The 21327-nt window shown below is 39.1% G+C and overlaps 1 protein-coding gene across 2 annotated transcripts; it reads left to right on the forward strand.

Annotated features, from left to right (window-relative positions):
• Positions 1 to 547: 547 nt before the first annotated feature.
• Positions 548 to 20333, forward strand: COPS5 (COP9 signalosome subunit 5). 2 transcript variants are annotated; one of them, XM_045006011.1, is made up of 8 exons: positions 548 to 832; positions 1223 to 1457; positions 6260 to 6388; positions 7687 to 7752; positions 9846 to 9931; positions 13764 to 13875; positions 16220 to 16368; positions 19287 to 20333. In XM_045006011.1, exons 1-8 carry the CDS (start codon positions 726 to 728, stop codon positions 19369 to 19371), a joined length of 969 nt encoding a protein of 322 aa, XP_044861946.1. In that variant the 5' UTR covers positions 548 to 725; the 3' UTR covers positions 19372 to 20333. The 2 variants fall into 2 exon arrangements, with proteins under 2 accessions (XP_044861946.1, XP_044861945.1); XM_045006010.1 differs by having other exon boundaries at positions 556 to 886.
• Positions 20334 to 21327: the final 994 nt, after the last annotated feature.

Below are 21327 nucleotides of genomic sequence, written 5' to 3' on the forward strand. Positions count from 1 at the left end.
GGAGGAAAATTGTCAGAAAAAATAGTCAGATAGTTTGATGGAATATTTAATAATCTCTGGTCTAGAGTGATCACAGATATGTGACTGAAGAAGGGGAGGAATAGTAATCACTGGCCTCTCTGAGAATTAACAGAAAAATTATGCCAAAACGTTTGTAAAAGAACTCTCATTGCAGTGTTTCCACAATTGTGATTTACGAGGGGGAGGGTTGTGGGTACAGTTTGTTATAAAAAAAAAAGTGGGAGTGAAAATCAAGAATGAGAACTCTATCAATATTTTTTTTGTCAGATTAGCCTCTCTGCTTCCACTCTTTACACCAAATACCAGGAGACTCACGATAAAATCGTGAGATTTAGCAACTCTTCACCCCAGGTCCTAACTCTTAATTGCCAGATTTGAACATCCCTGTGTTGCACATGCGCGCGTGAACACCAGTCCTGCATGTGTGAATACGTGAGAGCACCTGCGTATCCACCGGAGCTTCTGTGTCGCGTTGGTTACGTATCACCCCGCTGGCAGGCGCGCGTGGTTCTCTGAGCGGAGCTCGGGCGGCACTTCCGAGGCTGGTCGCTAGAGGGCGCGCTAACCGGGGTGTCTCAGGCCCTGCGGAATGTACCATTCCCGACCCTCCCCTCGGCTACTCGAGGACATTCCGGGACTGGGCTCCCCCCGTTCTCCCGCGGCGCACTTGGTTTGCGCGGCGGGCCCGGTCGGGCGGTGGGGGGATGGCGGCGGCGGCGGCGGCCGGGGCCTCCGGGAGCGGGATGGCGCAGAAGAGCTGGGAACTGGCCAACAACATGCAGGAGGCGCAGAGCATCGACGAGATTTACAAGTACGACCGCAAGCAGCAGCAGGAGATCCTGGCGGCCAAGCCCTGGACCAAGGAGTGAGAGCCGGGGCCGGGGCCGGGCCGGGGGTGAGGGGCCGGGATACCCGGGCAAGGAGCGGGGCGGGCCTGGGACGCGAGGCCCCGGGAGGGAGTTCAGGGTAATGGGGGCGATGGCCCGGGGAGGCAGCGGGGCTGCAAGGGGGGATGGGGGGGGCCATCGGGTCCGGGGTACTTTGGGTCATGAACCAAGGAGCGATTCCGGGGTGGGAGGGGGTTGAGATGGGGCTCTGTTATGATAAACCTCCTTCATCTGTATTTTGCATGTGTTTCCTGTGTCTGCTTAGATCAGATACTTGGCCTCTTCCTAGCCTCTCTCCGCTTTTTTTCTTGCAGCAACCACTACTTCAGATACTGCAAGATCTCCGCCCTGGCCCTGCTGAAGATGGTCATGCATGCCCGGTCTGGGGGAAATCTGGAAGTGATGGGGCTGATGCTTGGGAAAGTGGATGGGGAAACCATGATTATCATGGACAGCTTTGCTTTACCGGTAGAAGGCACTGAAACTCGAGTCAATGCTCAGGCTGCTGCATATGAATATATGGCTGCATATATAGAAAATGCAAAACAGGTAAATAAAGAGAACTATGATTTTTTATTGGCGCTACAGTAACAACAAATCCTGTTGTAATTTACACTGGGTTTTGAGATAGTCTGTGTAGGTTTTTTATAAAGTTCCCATCACCAGGATATACATGCACAAGATCTGGACCAATAAAAAGTTGATCTCTTTTTTTTTTTCTCCTGTATGTTTAATATCTTTGTTTATCATATTTAAATATTGCCATGTTCTTTCACCTTTGTAGTTCTGAGTTTAAATTCAGAGTTAGGTCACCAATTAATTTAGTGTAATTTCTTTTACATTTGTGCTCATCGCCTAGGAAATGTTTTTATGGGTGCAGTCGGTTGCTCAAGAATGGAATAGCAAAGGAGCATATTCACAAATTTAACACGATTATTTGTGGCATAGAAATTAAAGTTAGTGTCAAGCATTAAATCTTTGTATTTCACAACTATCTTATCTGGTTGCTATATAGCATATACATAATAGGTATAGTGTTTTATCTGCTTATTCTTTTTGGATAATTTTTTTGTTTTCCATCAAAAGAACCCCTACAATTAATTTGGGAAGAAAAAATAAAAATAAAGGAGTATATAGTTGTCAAGGCTGTTTACTAGTAATTGGACTTTATAAGCTATGAATGTTTGAGTCAAGAAGGAAGGATTAACAACTGTGAAATATTTCTTTCCTCCCCCATACAAAGTTCCCATGTTACATTCACATTTAGGCCCTGATCTTCCAGTAGGGTCACTGCAGACAGAATTGGAGCTTTAATCTCTGGTAGATCTGGAGAGCTTGTCCCAGGTTGGAGTTGCTCTTACATTCATCTACCACATCATATACTTATTTTATTGTAATCGTCTACTGAAAGCTTGATAGTCCTGTGGTGCAGAATGAGCATTAGATCCCATCCAGTTCTCCTGGTTTAATTAGTTTTAATAAGGCCCTGTCTATACTTAAAAAGTTTTACTGCATTAACTATATCTGATGTGATTGGGCAGATCGTTTCATTTGTGCAGAGTTCTAAAGTTAGTGATGCAGCTCAGATTGCAGGATTAGGGAATTCTTATGGAATTCCTGCTATATTTACACTTTGTTTACTTATAGATTTCCGTATAAATTGCAAATTGGGTTAGATCAGGGATCAGAAACCTGTCAGAAGTGGTGTGCTGAGTCTTCATTTATTCACTCTAATTTAAGGTTTTGCATGCCAGTAATACATTTTAATGCTTTTAGAAGGTCTCTTTCTATAAATCTATAATATAACTAAACTATTGTTGTATGTAAAGTAAATAAGGTTTTTAAAATGTTTAAGAAGCTTCATTTAAAATTAAATTAAAATGCAGAGCCCCCCGGACTGGTGGCCAGGACCCAGGCAGTGTGAGTGACACTGAAAATCAGCTCGTGTGTCGCAGGTTGCCTACCCCTGGATTAGATTATAATATATGAGAAAAGAGCATGCACACTAGAGGTCATTTTTGTTATAAAAAATTACAACTTTTTTACAGCCACAGTTATATTTTTAGTAATTTGCTGTTTTGGTATGACTAGTTCAAATACCATTAAAACAAAAAAGCCAAAAATAGAAATGGTGGTTGAGTTGGCAGTAGGGTCCTTTGCCCTCCAACGGGCTGGATTACCCCCCCCACATTTCTCCTATCCCTGGGTAGTGGGCTTTCCCCTGGACACTAGAACCAGTCCCAGCTCAGACACCCCTGGAGGCCATGTAGGGGCTGTCACCGCCCAGGCTACTCTCTCCCGGAGCACAAGGCCCTGTGGGAAGTACAAGCCCCACACACTGGGCAGCCGCGGGAGGTGAATTCTTCCAGATCACAAGGGAGCTGCTGCTGGTGTTTGTTAGGCCTAGCCCATGCCACCTGGTGGAGGTGGAATTGCACCTGTGGAGTGAGCGCCCCAGAGAGCTCTGCCCCAATCCATATGTGTGCCCGGCCCCGCCTTTTTCATCCACCTCCTGTTGGGAAGGCCAGATTAACCATATCTGTGGGCCCCCGTAGAGGCAATGGAGCATGGTGGGGGCGGGGGTCGGTCCCTGGATCGAGCGGCTGGCCAGGGGCATGGCCTGACGTGGGCGGCCCTGCTCCGCCCAGCCCAGTGCAAGGGCCCTATTTACAAACTGGCAGTTGCCAGATGCACAGTGGCCCGCCCAGCCCTGTGCTGCCAGCATGCCCCTTCCCCTCAGGGGTGGGCCCATGCCACGCCACAGAGCCCCCCCCACCCAACACTGGAACAGCCCTCCTATTCCCTATGGCCAGAGCCCCCCCAGACCCACTATACCCAGTCCCCACCCAACCCTGCCATAAATGCACAATGCCCTGCACAACACCTTCCCTGGCCAGCAACCCCTGACTACAGCCCCACAACTTCCCAGCATCCCACACAGAACCCCCACCCCCTAGTGCTCCAGCACACACAGATCTTCCCTGCCCCTGAATAGCCCCGCACCCCCAGGCTCTCTTCCCCCACGCTCTGCCTCCTGGCTGCATTCACCAGCCCTGCTGGGAGGCAATTGTCTGCCGTGCTGTGCTACCAGTGCAGGGAATTGCTCTGGCCCCTCAGGAGTGGTGCGATCAGCCAGGTTAGGGCCTGCCCCAGCCAGCCTCACTCAGGCCCCACTTGCCTGGAGGGGTCCAGCCAAGCCCCCCACACTGCCCCCCACCCCCAACTGGCCGAGACTGGCCAGGCTTCTGCACCAGTACCAGGTGGCTCAACTCCAGGGAGACAGGTGGAGTCCCACAGGTGGTGGGAAGCAGAGACTGCCCGGAGCTGGAGGTGCACTGGGGTCTGGCCAGAGGGCAGAGAGAAGCCAGCGGGTGGGGTTGGGGGCGAAGAGGAGTCCTTGGCCTGCAGGCCGAGAGGAGCAAGTGGGCGGGTGGGGGAAGCCAGCGGTTTGGCGGGGTCTCAGGGCACAGTGCAAAGCAGAGCAGGCCGGGGGGGACCCTTCTAAGCATGGGCCCGGCTCCATGGCACCACTGTAAACCCAACACTGTTATTGGGTCATGACAGAGGGGCATCTGGGTTAAATTTGAGTGAGTGGCTTGCAGTATCACTCAAATTTGCAGCAACTATAACAGGTTGTGGTGTGTTTTAAAAGTTGTGGTTTCTCAACAAAATTGCGGAATGCTATTTTCTTACTGTCTTAAATATAACTTTATGCTTATTCAGACTGTTTTAGGTACCTCACTATTCCATTTTAAGCAGGTGATTTTGAGATTTTTTTAATCTAGCTTGTTTTGTCAATAATATATGCATGTGTATCTGAAAAATATTAGTATTATGTATATTTATTGTTTGTTACAGTGATCTAGCTAATGTGAACATTACATTTTCATCTGAAAAATTTGTGCCAATTTGTTTATAATCTTACAGGTTACTTCTAATGGAGTGGGAAAGACATTTTTTCTGCAGTCTTTTTACTTTGTGCTGTTGAGCACTTTGATATGTAATCAGCGTCTTAATTTTGTTGATGGTCACTTTTGCTATTAGTCTCATGCACTACTATGATGACTTCATTTTCATTCACTGCTCAATGAGGAGCTCATGTGCATGCTCTTTCATAGGCCCTGGTTGAGGGATGATTTCAGTACAGGTTGAACGTCTCTAATCCAGCACTCCTTCGTCTGGCAACATCTGTGGTCTGGCATAGGTGCCGACTCCATGAGTGCTCCGGGGCTGGAGAACGGAAAAATTGGTGCGGAGCATCTACTGGCGTCAAGCTCCCCTTTTCCCCCCCATGCCTCTCACACGCTGGTGGCCCCGGGCTTACCAACTCCTCCTCCTCCCTCCCAGAGCTTCTGGAGTGCTGTGAAAAGCTGATCCGCAGCATTCAGTCTCCAGGAGGATGGGGGAAGACCTGGGGCCAGCAGCCAGGACCCCGGGTGAGGGGCCAGCGGCCAGGACCCCGGGCGAGGGGCCATGCTGGGTGCAAAGCCTGTGGGTGCTGCAGCACCCCTGCACCTCTTCTTCCAGTGCCTATGGAGATCCGCTGGCACTCTGCATTTACCTCCCATGGTTCGGCAAATTCTCTGGTTTGGAACCGGTAAGGTCCCGAGGGTGCTGGTCTAGAGAGGTTCAACCTGTAATATCTGAAAATAGTTTTGTTTTTTTAAATTAACTGATAGCAAGTTCACAGTGTCCCCTTATATCAGATGGAGACATTGACTTCTGTGTTCATTTAATCAGATCTCACCTATAGGGTTAATAAGACCAAAAAGTATTACTCTCTCTTGGAAGAATGTAGTGATGTGTAAATGATCTGTTCTTCTATCTGTATCTGTTAAGCATGTAAACTGTAAAGCAAGTAAAAGATGCTTTTATTTTAAGCGAGATCCTGCTTCTGTTTAAAGTTGGTGGCTAAACATCCATTGATTACAATGGATGCAAATCAGACACTGTGTTCTGTCTTGTATTATTATTTTAGTGATTTGAGTTTCTTGTTACAAGGTCTATATTTGGCAGAACTGGTTGTCCTGTATAAATCCAAAAGCATGCACCTCTGATATTGTATGTTGGAAAAACCAATTGTTGGATGCCAGGAATTGAGTTGTTAGTATCAGTGTAGTTATAACTTTGTGCCATATGACTTCTAAAAACATTTTAACCAGAGAAGGTTTAGGTTATTTAATAAACATATGGGTTTGAAACTTGGCATAGTAGTGCATGTAGATACTTGCATTTTTTCTTCCCCATAATGTATCTGCAGTATGCTAAAAGCCCAAAAGAGGGCATCTGTCACTTTCTTTATATGCAGAGACCTTTAACTATATGTATTTCTTCCCCTTTCACTTCATTAGGTTGGTCGTCTAGAAAATGCAATTGGCTGGTACCACAGCCACCCTGGCTATGGTTGCTGGCTTTCAGGGATAGATGTCAGTACTCAGATGCTTAATCAGCAATTTCAGGAACCATTTGTGGCAGTGGTTGTAAGTATTAGAAGTTTATTAGTTAAGCATTCCATAGACTGACAGAATGGTGCAATAACTTAATATCTTTGTGTTGAGGTGAAAATATTTACTTGTAGTTTTTATCTATATATCTCTATATATATACTGTTAAATAACCCTCTGATAGTATTATTTTTTTATGGCGGGGTAGAATCCAGGCTTCAGATCAGTATATCTCCCTTGCCAAGCTTTCTGGGCTAAAGAGAAAGTCAAGACAATGGTATACAAACAAATTTGTTCACTGGGACTGGAGAGCTTTCATTCACTTCATCATTCCAGGTGTAGTCTGTTAAAATCTTTTCTCTAATCTTAGATTAGAAATCATGCTTGTTACTTCATCAAAGAATTGAATAGCCCAAACTGAGCCTTCTGCCTTAGACCTAAAAACTCTAGTTCTGTGATTCTCTCAACCTTCTGTAGTAAGGGACACCGGGCAAAATTGCTCACTAAACTGTGGTATTCCTTATATAACATGCAGTCACTGACATGGCATCAGAGAGTTGTACAAAATTATTTTTTTATATATTCTGAGGAAATTCACTGGGCCCTCCAACCCCTGAGGACTGCAGGTCACAACAATTGAAATAAAAATTTAGCCTTTGGTTTAAACAACAACTTACATAATCACTTGCTCTACTAAAGAGTGTAAACATCAACAAAAGAATGAAATTATTTAAGGAATAGTTGGCAATCTAACTAAAATTGTGGGATTAAATTAGAAAAGTATAGACCAAATATTAGAAAAAACTTCTGGACACTAAGATCTGTTATGTTGTGGCATAGTGTCCCAAGGAAATGTTGGAAGCCCCTTCAGTTTTACTAGTAAAATGAAACTGGCCAATGCACTAGTAAATAGATTGTAGAGAATAATCCTGCATTATCCTCCTGCCCTATCCCCAGAATAGATTAGATGATCTAATAGGTCTTTTCCATCCCTAATTTATTGCAGGGGTTAAAATTAAAAGCAATAAGTATCACCAATGTATTGACTGACAGATGGTAACATTTTTATCACACACTATAGAACAGGATTTGCTGAGACTGATACTGACCATTCTGTTAATGTAGAGAAGTGGGATTAATAGGCAGCTGTTGATGTTCCACTTTCTTTTCATGAGTGCTCCTTATAAACTGATGTCAATTACAAAAGTACTGTGCTTTATTGCAGAACATAATGCAACTTTTCAAGTTACAGTGATTCAGTGTAATAACTAAAGTTAAAATAGATCAATAAGCATGCCACCTGCATATATCAAAAATCACCTATATTTTTACAGATTGATCCAACAAGAACGATATCTGCAGGAAAAGTAAATCTTGGAGCTTTTAGAACATATCCCAAGGTAAAAGTTAAGGTTAAAAAAAGTATATGGTTATTATCAAGGTTATTAAACTGTATATAACTAAATGCATGGATCCCATTTTTAAGAGTCACTGTTAAGACTGAAAAGCACATAATCTGACCTATTTTTCCTTTTTTATATTCTGTATCTTCCTTTTTCAGCAAAAGATGTAATTTTTTTCTAACCTACAATAAGTATTAAAATATCATCATATTATGTATGCCTCTTAGAAGAAAAATAACATTGGTAAATAATCTGATTCCTGTTTCAGGATTCCACTGCATTACTAACTGACATAAATAATAAATCTGGGTATTGTTGTACTTAAATAGTCTTCTTTATATGTTGTTTATAATTCGACCTCTCTAAACACAGTCTTCTTTCCACAGAGTTTTATTCCCTGTTGTATTAAATGTATTTTTAGATATTGGAGCTGCAACATAATTACAGCAGTTAAATATAGTTGTTCTACTTCTAAAGTTTCTGTGGCATCTAAGAATTTGGACTGTTATAGGGAAGAAGAAATAGTAAATCTAAGACTTATTAGTTCAAAAATCAGCTTTTGGCTGCACATATTTTTAAACCTGGAATCTGTATTGCGATTGCTTTGAGAAAAGCAAGAGTCAAAATCTCATACATGCATCCAGTGAAGTGGGTTTTAGCCCATGAAAGCTTATGCCCAAATACATTTATTAGTCTCTAAGGTGCCACAAGTACTCCTCGTTCTTTTTACTTTTATTTTTGACAGTCTTTTCAAAGAAATGTTTACAGATTCACAGGATAAAACAAAAAATAAAATACCACATTTTGAAATGGAAATTTTAAGCTCCAAATAATAACATATCAAGCTTAAGATATTTATTTTAACTTGAAATTATGTAAAGCTGAAATCTAAATTTTTCTAAGTCTAGTTTTATTTTTATATCAATGATATACAAATAAAAGTATAACTTAGTTGATATATAATCAAGTATAATTACACCTTCTTGAATCCCAGTTAAACCCCTAATCCTGCAAAGACTTACACACATTCTTATGCACTATGAGTAGTTCTATTGGCTTCAGTATGATCGCTCACGGTGCATGAAATTAAGCATGTCTTTGCAGGATTGGAGCCTACTTCTGCAATGTGATTTGTTAGCATGGACCTTTACGCTCATGCAGAGTACAGGTGAAGTCAAAAGGACTCTGTTTGGACATGAGAATCTGGGCTAGTGGATCCTATTATAAGAAAATAAAAACATTATTGTCTTATGGAAGACTCCAATCTGGCATCACATTGTAATTGTAAAAATATGTGTGAAAAATTCCCCATTGCATTCATGCAGTAACTTTTTCTTACGAATGAACAGCAGATCTGCATAGACTATTTTTCTAAACAAAAGGAAATAAGTTCAGACAACAACAAATACTCATCTATGAACCAAAAAAATCTCATATAAATACTTTCAGTGCACTAAACAGGAAGAGGAAATGTAACTTAAACTTAAAAACCAAATCACAGTTAGACGTTCATTTTAGCAGAATGTTTTAAGAGGAGTAATGGAAATGATTCAGGTGGGTAGTATTTGCCAGTTCAGTGGTTGTGAAGGCTGCTGTTGACTAAATTGGAGACTGAAGTTCTGGGACAGGTACAAGATGGGCAATAATAGTGCAGGGTTCATCTCACTACTGTGCTAGTGTTTGTCAATTCTGTTCTGGCGCAATCATTTCTAGGGATGAAGAGAGTAGTCTGGCCTCCATGCCCCTTCCATCATTGCCCTAAGAGAAAACGATATGGCCACTTATGGTGGGGATATCTGCCCAATGAGAACCGGTCTGAGACCAGCAACTTACTTCCTACACATTTCTGCACATCCATCAAATAGTAATGACTATTAACCCAGGCCAGATGAACCAGGGATCAAGAGAGAAGATTCCAGAATCCATAAGTCTGCTGGGCCATCTGTTTTCCCTATGGAAGTTGTTGTCTTTATTGGGAACTTGAATAGCATTTGCAAGCAGCCTTAAAATGACACATTTCTTCATGCAAAAGAAATATATCTATTACTTTTCCACTTACTGTCGTGGTTGCTGTTTGTTTAACTTTTCAGGGCTTTAAGCCTCCAGATGAAGGTCCATCAGAATACCAGACTATTCCACTTAATAAAATAGAAGACTTTGGTGTACACTGTAAACAGTAAGTAACTCATGAATTAGTATCTGAATCATAAGTAGAAGGTCTCAATCTTTCTCCACCTTCAACGATGGCCCTAAATGCCATGGTTTCTTGCAGTGACCCAAATACTACAAGCCTTTGTTTTCTTCGGCTGCTAGCTTTATGGAGAGGTGTTGCTAGCTGTCATTCAGCAGGGAGATGATTTGGGGAACACTGCTTCAGTGAGCCAGATGAACGCTGTGAGCAGCTGGGTCAATGCAGCTAGCATCTTGCCATCCTCAAGCATTGCTTCTCTGAAGCAGAGTGTAGTAGGGGTGGAAAGAGGAGCTGCTGCAAGGAGAATGGGCTGATAGCATCAAAAGAGGCAGGAAAAAGAGCTGTTTCTCCTCTCCTGTTAGTTTGCTTTCTTTTAGTCCTAGAGGACATTTGGTTTCAGCAATTTTTGCTCCATACCTGTCCTCATGACCCAATTGAAGTTTGCAACCCCAGTTTGAGAGCTCTTGAACTCAGGAAATCAGTGTTCAAAATAATTATCAAATTCATATTATTGTCAGTTTATCACGTCTGATATAAAGTATTACTTAACACCCATTCACTTGGGAGAGCAAATTATCTCTTTGGAACATTTGGTACTTATGCATACAACTCTCACTAGAATTAATGAGTTACATGCTGAATGATTCATATGTTGATGAAGGACTGGACTCCAAAGGGATAGGTAGTTAAAACTCTGGAGAGTTGTGGAAAATTGCATTATTGGCAATATATATAGTCTTTCAAGGCTTTCCTGTCATATTAACCAAAAAAAAAAACACTTTTCCCTTTTCCAAACTAACAACTTGAAGGCCATGCACTTAAAAAAATAAAGCTCTATAAAAATCTCAGCTGGTAACTGTTAATAATTATTTGCATTACCATCAAAGTAGAAATCCCTGGCAAACACTTAACTGCTAGTCATTCTGACTATTCATTATAAAGCAAACCTTCTAGATGAAGTGTGATTGTTTGTGCATTTCTGTTGCATTAGATTTTTTCTTTAAATTTACCATTACCATTTTTAATCTGTTCGCAGATAAATGGAATTTTTCAATTTTATGAAAAATGTAATAATTACCATAATAGTCTCCCTCTCAGATAGCTAGTTAGTATCTGTTCTAAGTCATTATCTTTCTTGAAGTTACATGGAAAGATTTACGGAAGAGGACTTTCAATCTTCCCCAGTGGAGGATAGCCATGAAAAAAAGAGGAGGGGTTGAAATTGCTGACACTATGCCTTAGCCTGTTGGGTGAGGAGTTGCTAACATTGTGGTGTCTCTGATGTTCCTTCTCCTGCAATGTGAATGAATTATTTGTACCACAGAAGATTAGAATAGTTGTTTCCACCCACTAGTATTTGTACCAGGGTTTGTAATTCTGGTTTTAGTGACAGTTTCTCTAGGCTTCTCTTTCCTACCTTAATGATGAGTTTCTATGTTTGGGTCCTGGTATGCTGGCAATGCCAGTGGGCACTGGGTAGAAAAGCAGAGCTACTGCTTTATAATCTTATACACATGTCCAATCCCCACCACCACCTCCTGCCCCGGGGAGTGACTGCATTCCAACACTTCTCAGCCATGAATCTATACATCAGTCCCTGTGGGTGCACTTTTACCTCATTTTTGGCTGCTATTCTATTACAGTACTTAATAGAGAGGTTGTCTTTGAGGAAATGCTAAATAGGTTTTGTGTGTTATACCAAATGCCATCTCTCTTAATTAAAGTGTCAATTCCTAATGATAAGCACCCCAATTAATGTTGAAAAAGCATTTAGCTTGTAAATTTACAAATGTGAAACTTTTGCAAATGTGAAACTTTTGCCATTTAATTTTTAAAAGGAATTATATTTGGCATGTTAATTTACATTTTAAAATTGTGTTCAATTATATATTTGTAGATATATGACCTAACACACACACACACATATGCTCTTCTGTGATATTTTAAATTGGGCATCATTTTCCTTTATTTTTACTAGTTTATTCGCCGATTTATTTGTCAAATGATTATAGCACAGGCCTGGGAATTGGGAGATCAGGGATCTAATTTTGATTCTGCCACAGATTTCCTTGGGAAATTCACCTTTGTGCCTAATTTTTCTCTAAAGTGAGGATCTTTCTCTGCATCACAACAATATGAAGTTTAATCAATTTTTATAAAAGACTCAATTATTATTATTTTGGCTTTCTAGCTCATTTATGTGGTTGAATTGGTCAGCATTAGAAGATTTCACTTATAAGTGCATTTTTCCTAATATGGTTGAGTTTTACCAAACAGTTCTCCCAAGAGCAGGGTTAATATATCATTGCTAATGGATTAGTGGATGTGTGCCATTTAAATAATTTAATTTAAATTATTCAAAAATAACTATGTGCAGTGACAAGGAAAGACAGGCAATAATTTTTTTTAAAATAATGATGTTTTAGTTATTTTAATTGGATAACGTATAAGTGGTAGTTATAGCTGCATCAAAATAAAACCATGTAAATGCTGTAGTAGCCACACAAGAACAAGAAACCCAGCAATCGTTTAACTTAACTTCACTTCTCTGATACCCCAAAAAATTGTACCTCATGTTCCAACTCCCAGTATGACCCTTTAGTACATTGATAGAAATGTTCTTGCATAGCTTAAAGTGAAGATTACCTTATGGGCGTGTCAGGTTCTCCTTTTATTAAATCTTACATGAAATTTCTTTTTTCAGGAGCATCACATCCTCCAACAGCCTTCTGAGAATTGCTTGTAACAGATGTTTGAAAAATTGTAACAAAACTTAAAAACAAATGTACAGATCTCTTTTCTCCCCTGGTCCTATTGCAGCCTTCTTGTTCCTTTACAAATCTGATTTCTCTTCCTCTTCCTGCAGGCCTCAATCCATTTTGCAAGCACTTCAGAATGAGTACATCAAAAGAGATAATCTATAGAAGGCATGAGCTAGGGAGGGCAGGAGGGTTCCTTTTGATTTACGCATTTAAGATGAATTCCCACTAATAGGAAAGGGGATATGTTCTTCAGTTGGCAAGGCTTTCTATATACATCTGTATTTATAAAAAAGCTTAATGGAAGAAATAAGTATTTTTTAAAAATACAGAACCTTATATTTTTTACTTTCAGTATAATGAATATCTGAGCAGCAGAGAAGGTTGCAACATGTACTGCTGCCTTGTAAGATGCAATAGGAATCATGTATTTAAAACAAAACAGGATAGCTTATCTTCCTTATTCCTTGGTTATGAATTCTGTAATATCAGGAAAATCTGTCTTCTTAACACATAAGATACATAACAAGGGATAAATAGGCTCTTTGTTAAGCTTACCACTATCTAACATTACCACTTATTACATTCCACTAGATCAGCAGTATTTCAGTTTACTTTTATATATAAATTATACTAATATTATGATAGCACCCAAAGGTCCCAAGCAGGATCAGGGCCTCTTTGTAATATGCATTATACAAACACTATTAACAGGACAGTAGCTGACCCCAAAGATGATGTGTTACAACAGAACCCAAGCAGATGAAGAAAACAGCATTTGGTTAGTTATAACTATTAAAACTGCATACATTAGACACAGGAGGGAAATCCCTCTTCAGAGAAACATTCTTGGAAGATGGTGTAGATCTTAATGTGTGTTACTGTTGGACCATAAAACATTGTATAATTTGCCACATCGGTGTTCTATTAGTCTTTGCATTTTTGAGAAATGCATTTACTTTCTATTTATCCTTTTCAGATGCCTATGACCTTGAGGATTTGATTGTAAAATCTTTGGTAGCTAACTTTGAAAAATTTGCTTTGTTTTTTTTAAATAGGTATTATGCTTTAGAGGTCTCCTACTTCAAATCATCTTTGGATCGTAAATTGCTCGAACTATTGTGGAACAAATATTGGGTGAACACACTCAGTTCTTCTAGTTTGCTTACTGTAAGTAGAATAGCATATCCTTTAAGAGGGCAGGTACCTCTGACTCCTTGGTAGTAGAGACAAGGATCTCTGCTGCAAATTGCTTAATGGGACACTGTTGAGTAATTTTGACTCCAGATTTAGATTCTGTGCATCAGGTTTTACAAAACCAAATAATAGAGGAAAGTTTTCATGAATATAAATAAAACCTTTCTGTAAACATTTTTCTGGTTTTACTGTCTGATAACCAGAAAGTGAAGCTAACTAGTTTATTCTCATTGTTTAAGATGAGTTTCAGTTAAATCTATTTTTTAAACCCTCATAACATTTAGTATTCCCTTACTAAATGTACCCTCAACATTTAGTATCCCCTTACAGTAGTAATTAGTATCCATTAAAGGTTACCAGATATATAGGCTAGATATTATTGGTGGTGTTACTAATTTTATTATAACAACTCTTTTTAAACCATAATTAGTATCTTTAAAAAGGGACTTTTTTTGTTGTAACCATGTGCCTCAAGTAGGAATTGTGACTTGACCACTAGATAACTACCGTCCATTGCATTAATTGTATTTCTGTTATAAACATACTTGTTTACTTTGGATTAAAATCTCATTTACTTTCTTCAATAAAAATCCAACACATAGTGATTATTTTAGTCACAGGGGTAGAATGCACACAGTCTTTAATATGTGTTTTTACTTTGTAAAGCAACTCTGTAAAATGATACTGTGAGGCTCCCTGTTCTCTTGATTATTCCAAATCAAATTTGCTGCATTTGCAAATAAAAATATTTTTGTTTCCTAACTTCTAATCCTGCAAACTTGAATAGGGATTTGAAAGTCAAACTTTGCTTTTTTCAGCTTGCACTTCATGCCTAGTAAAAGATTCTGCCCACAGTAATACCTGTGCAAGTCTGTTGTATTCAGTTGGATTGCATAGTTTGTAAATTAGAGCAGAATAATATCCATTATTCTCAGTGAGGTTGCATAAATTGAACAGAGAGCACTGCTTTGCTTGAATACTTTAACCTGGGAAAACTGACGGGTTTCAGAGTAGCAGCCATGTTAGTCTGTATCCGCAAAAAGAACAGGAGTACTTGTAGCACCTTAGAGACTAACAAATTTATTTCAGCATAAGCTTTTGTGAGCTACAGCCCACTTCTTCAGATGCATAGAATGGAACACACAGACAGGAGATATTTATACATACAGAGAACATGAAAAGGTGGAAGTATGCATACCAACTGGAAGAGTCCAATCAATTGAGACGAGCTATCTGTCAGCAGGAGAAAAAAACCCTTTGAAGTGATAATTGAGATGACCCATGGAAGGTGTGAGGAGAATTTAACATAGGGAAATAGAATCAATTAGTGTAACCAACCATTCCCAGTCTCTGTTTAAACCTAAGTTAATTGTATCTAATTTGCATATTAATTCGAGTTCCACAGTCTCTCTTTGGAGTCTGTTTTTGAAGTTTTTTTGTTGTAAAGAGAGACTGCTGAACTCGAATTAATATGCAAATTAGATACAATTAACTTAGGTTTAAACAGAGACTGGGAATGGTTGGGTCATTACACTAATTGATTCTATTTCCCTATGTTAAGTTCTCCTCACACCTTCCATGGGTCATCTCAGTTATCACTTCAAAGGTTTTATTTCTCCTGCTGACGATAGCTCGTCTCAATTGATTGGACTCTTCCTGTTGGTATGCATACTTTCACCTTTTCATGTTCTCTGTATGTATAAATATCTCCTGTCTGTGTATTCCATTCTATACATCTGAAGAAGTGAGCTGTAGCTCACGAAAGCTTATGCTGAAATAAATTTGTTAGTCTCTAAGGTGCCACAAGTACTCCTGTTCTTTTTATGAAAACTGAATACTTTCTGCAGTCCATAGGAACCTAGTCTGTTGACATGTAGTTATATATTCCTGTGAGCTGTAGAAAGAAATACCAGACAAGGAGCAGACTTAGGAGGGACAAGTAGGAGAGCTTCCAACATTTTGGAGGATGCTACATGTTGAGCAGGAGACTTCAGTGCTTCCTCACACGTTAGTGATGAAGTCAAGACTTTGCTGTGTCTGTGTTGGGCTCCATCTTCTGCAGCCATCATTGACTCTAAATTCAATTGTTCAGCTTGCTGTGAATTTGGAGATACTCCATATCCCACCATCTGTGGTGCTCCGAGATATAGATCAGTGTATAATCTGTTGAGCTCCAGCTGGTCTGCCAAGCTAAGTCCAGCACTACTTAGACTTAAAGGTATTTTGTGAGGTTGCTTACTTGTGTATTTTGTGCATAAATACCAACATGACTTACAGCTCTATCTATAATACATTTAATGGTATTTTATTCCAACAGAATGCTGACTACACAACTGGCCAAGTCTTTGATTTGTCTGAAAAGTTAGAACAGTCAGAAGCCCAGCTGGGCCGAGGGAGTTTCATGTTGGGTTTAGAGACACATGACAGAAAATCAGAAGACAAACTTGCTAAAGCAACAAGGGACAGGTGAGATAATACATGTCTGGATTCTCTTTTATAAGAAATTCTATTGTGTTTTAAACCCTAAGTTCACATACTTTAAACTATGACCTGTAGGGAATTATTCTCCAGTTCCTAAGAATTTTGGAGGAGTCGGAGTAAAAAATACACTGCTGTAATTTAGAAATTAAAATGTAGAAATACCTCTTATTTCCATCACAAGGATAATTACAATTTTTGTATTTACTACAGTGAGTAAACTATTTATTAACTGAAGCCATGAAGGAATCCCTTTGGGTTTATTATGTATTGTAAATCTTTTGTGTCTTCTGAAGCATCCAGACAAGATGCTAGGGACCTTTGACCTGCTTTCAGCATGGCTTTGGTGGGCATCATAAAAATGACATTTCAACCTTCTATGTTGGCTCCACTAAAGTTGTTAACCAATTCTGTATTTCTAGTTGATCTGTTTTTAATCAAAAATATCTGTTAAAGTCCATCCAAAATATAGGAAATTTGTCAAATGCAAAAGGCTAGCATAGGTTGAGCATTTAATTTCTTATTTTTGCAAGTGGGTTCCAACAATGGGAAAGAGGAGAGAAATACAAGTAATCAATATATACATTATAGACTTTCACCATCTCTCTATACAGCATTTTACAGTTCTGTCTAATCCATGTGGTTAGTCTTTTAAAAAACTGAGGACTTGCCTTTTCCCATCTTTTGCATAAAACACTTCCTTCCACAAATGACTGTGCTGCACCTGAAATGGGCGTGGCAGGGTGGGGGTTGACATTGTCATGGCTTGCTGGAAGAGGGGTAGCAGTGCTTTATGGATAGGAGGAAGAAGGAGGTCAGAAGCTGCTGCAAAAAGGGCGGGTGGGGGTCAGTGTGGGTGACGCTGATTCATCTGGGAACATAAGTGCGGATGGTTTTTAAAAAGGCAGGTTAGAAGACCTTCCTCCACACAGCAAGCAAGGCAGCACCCACTCTCCCTCCCCTCAAGGTGACAAATATCATATTGGTTAGCACCTGCTGTGGGTATTGTGCTAGTTGCTCCTTTTTAGGGAGGCTGGGAAGGAATTTTTCCTTCACAACCATATTGGCTTATTATGGTGAAGAGGAAAGGGGGTTAGGCTGTATATCACAACTCATTTTGTAAGTGTGGGGCAGATGTCCAGTGCAGGTGCTCCATGGGGAAGACATCCAGTAGCCAGATAGATGGCCTGGTAAAGAACTTAAAAAGGAGGTGCTTGCTAAAGGAACGGAATGGGGAAGGGCTCCTATGATTGGTTAAAGTATTACCCAACCTCCTTTTCGGGCTGTGAAGCTCTTCGGCAATCACCTGTTGCTTTTTTGTTAACTTTCATCAGTCGCCAAATCAGTTTTTTTACCACTTCATTTAATCTCCAATATGGTTACATATAAAGTATATCTATGGCACTATATAACTGTTGAACAGTGATGCTTTACAAACTATGAAATGTCATCCTGTGTTGTGTAGTAAGAAAGAAGCATTTCAAGTAATTTACTCCAAATAAGTGTTCCTAGAACTCATCATTGTCCAGCTATGCTGGAAGGACAGGAGGCACTGGATGTGCTTTAATTGGAATACAACTTTATTCTTAACAGTCTGGGAGTACCCGGCAGATAAAAGTGTACAGTTCAGGTAATTCCATGATCATTTTCATATACATCCGGGGGCTTCCGTCAGCCCCCTCACTCACTCGCACCCCCCCCCTCGAATGAGGGTTGTGGGGGCTAAAAAGGCAGGGGGTTCGCTCCCAGCTGTGCTAGACACAGGAGCCCCTCATTTCTGCTCCTTTAACTAATATCTCTTTTAAATCTTTCACAAATCCATTTTATCTGACCACTGTATCCATTCCTTACACAATACCTGCACTGGACATCCACCCCATATTTACATGAGTTCTGACATCGTAGCCTAACTTCTGTTTCATGTTTTCCCCGAATAAGGCGCCCTCCCCCTCCATGCCAACCTGCTGTGGGGAAGGCAGGAAAAAAACAACACTTTGGCTAATCTGGTCCATGGACCTATATAGTATTCCCTCTCTTCTGGTCACCTAGTGGGAAAGGATGGGTCAGTGTCCCCATGCTAACCTGCTCTAAAGTTGCTGTAAAAATCACACCATGCCTCTCAAATTTCTTCCTCCAGCAAGCATGATGGCTGCCCCACCACTTATTGTACCTTGTGGTCATTATAGGTTCTGGCATAGTTATTGTCCTTTCATATATTCATAGCATTTTTTATTAACAAGCTTAAAAAGCTATTAGAATCTAGAGTGAATAAGTTCTTGTGGGTCACAAAAAAGAACACTTAACTTTCTCAGTCCACTATGTCACTTCAGTGGCATGGCTTCAGTGAAGTACTGTGGTTTCTTTCCTTTCTAATTTTACCGGGATTTGAACTGATCAAATATAGACTATAACTCTTTTAGAAGTGAATGAGGGTTTGGTTTTGTTATGCTATTATTTGTTGTTGTTGTTGTTATTATTTTGTTATGCTAAAACCATCAGCAGAACATACTTAATTTCACACATACACTTGCTAAAAAAAAGTATTGGAACTGATTTTCTATTACATGAGTTCAAGGTTTTATATTTCTTTTACTATAGTTAAATTAAAACCTAAAATAATGGATTGAATTCGGTTTCTTGTATTTTAGGTTAATGTCCTAAACTGTTGGACAAAATGTACTGTCTGAAATTGGTTCTTGACATATAAAGAGCTTGTCAGTTTACCCTTTTAGATAACAAATAGCTTTTGGCAACAGCAACTAAATTTCTGTGTGACTTTTCATATCTGGACAGTTGTGAAGATTCATGGGGTTATGGGCACCCCGAACTCCTGAGACAGCTGAATAACTTATAATACAGTGACAGTTCGGTGTTTAGCCAATGTTGAATTTACGCTTGTTTTTCAGTTGCAAGACCACCATAGAAGCTATACATGGATTGATGTCTCAGGTTATTAAGGATAAACTGTTTAATCAAATTAATATTGCTTGAAGCGCATCGCCAGCTGATACACATCTCCAAGGCTGAAAAAGTCATGGTTATTTCTTTCTTTTGAACATGTTCAGTTTTGGAATTAAAGTAAGAATGGATAATTCAGCTAATTTGTAGTACTTTAAATCATTTTTCCCACCTTTTTGCCCAGTTTTAAAGAACGGATGGTTCTGAAATTTATTGTAAACTTTGTTCTCTATCATAAAACACAACCAATTTGGATAATTGTTTCACAAGAAAAGTAAATGTGACTGTTATTAGATGCTGCTCTGTAGTATTTATATCTGTTATCAATCTGCAATAAAAAAAATAAAAATGAGGAAGTGATTTTTTTGTAAACACTTATTTCTAGCTTTTAATTATTTTCTGCTGTTTCCCCAGAATAATTCTTCTAATTCATCTAGTTCAGAGAGACAATAAAGCTAATTTAAGAAATTCCATTTTTGTTAAGAACATAATTTTAATATGCTTTCCCAACTCTTCTTTTAATTTTAAAATCTTGAATCCCTTTAGGTTAGTTTTTTAAACAAAGTTCTGATTGAAACATTAATAGCCTATTTTTGCAGATTGACTCTGTGGGGGTCTATTCTCATTCATGTATTGTAAGAATATCTTGCAGCCATGCAGTGGAATTTATTTGCTAATACCCTACTGTCTTTCATAGAAAAAAGAGTGGCAAATGAATGGAAGGCCAGGGCAGTGATAGAATTATTAGTACACAATGCCTTAATGTCATCCAGATATGATTAGAGAATAGAAAATAAAATTAATTTAGTTATTCTTTACATACAAATCAGCAGTTATGAAAGCCCAATAATTCAATGTTTGAAAGCCTTGATGTAACTCTATTATATGTGTATAATACAGGGTCATTAACCTCCTTATGAACAAGAAGATTGTGGCAAACAAAATGTGTATGCTAAAACTAAAATAAACATCCAGAGAAAGATGTGCAGTTGAAATATTAGTCTTCTGTGAAGTTTTTCTTTTTTTTATTCAAAAGTTTTAAGTCTTAATAAATTATCATGCTTGAGCTGATCTTCATGCAATTTCTCTCTGGAAGACTCTTATGCTGTACTTAGTGCACTGTCTATTAAAGTACTTAACTGAAAATAAGTGGATTTGATTAAAAAAAAAAAGGAAAAGCAGAAGCTTCTTGCAAATGCACAAAACCTCTGTTTTTGCTGAGTGCATAATTTGCATTTATAGTGAGGGGACACCATTAGCAAACAAAGCTTTTTGCAAGAGGGCTGAATGTGTGTTTTTAATTTACGTTTTAATGTGTTGCCTTTTTAAATTTTGTTTTTTAACTTTTTAAGAATTCCAAACAGTAATTGAAAATGTAAGACATAGCTGAGTAGTCAAATAACAAATTTGCAGTTAAGCCATCTAGTTATACATAAGTTTATGTAACCATATAATATTACCATTATCCTTTTTCAGCCCTCCCTCTGTTGCTTGTCACATACACTTGTTGCATGACGGGGAAAAAAGATGAAAAATTAATGTCTTGAAAAATCAGTTTAATCTAATCTAGGACTATAAACACTAAAATGCATCAATCATAATTGTATGCTTATAATGTGGTGTCACTACAGGGCTAAATTAAGTTTGTTTGGGTGCCTTTATGCTGTATTTCCATACTTTAAGATGTTTAGGTTTCTTTTAAGTTTATTCTTAATCCTGAATTTTCTGTGTTTACAATGTTTATTTTGGGGATAATTTACAATATGCTTCATGTAACATGCTGTAAAGCTTTATACCTTACATAATTGATACGTACTCTCAATCTTAACTATGCCCTGATGTCAGTCTTTTGTCTGAGAATTTTTAATAGCTATCATTTGTGTAATGCTTTCCATCCAAATGGATTCCTGTGTACTTTAAGCAGAAATAAAAGTTATAAAATGGAATTATGTCACTCATGAGGAAAATACAGGCACCTCTAAAGTTAAA

The sequence above is a fragment of the Mauremys mutica genome, chromosome 2 (assembly GCF_020497125.1).
Source record: "Mauremys mutica isolate MM-2020 ecotype Southern chromosome 2, ASM2049712v1, whole genome shotgun sequence".
In the NCBI taxonomy this organism is placed as follows: domain Eukaryota; kingdom Metazoa; phylum Chordata; order Testudines; family Geoemydidae; genus Mauremys; species Mauremys mutica.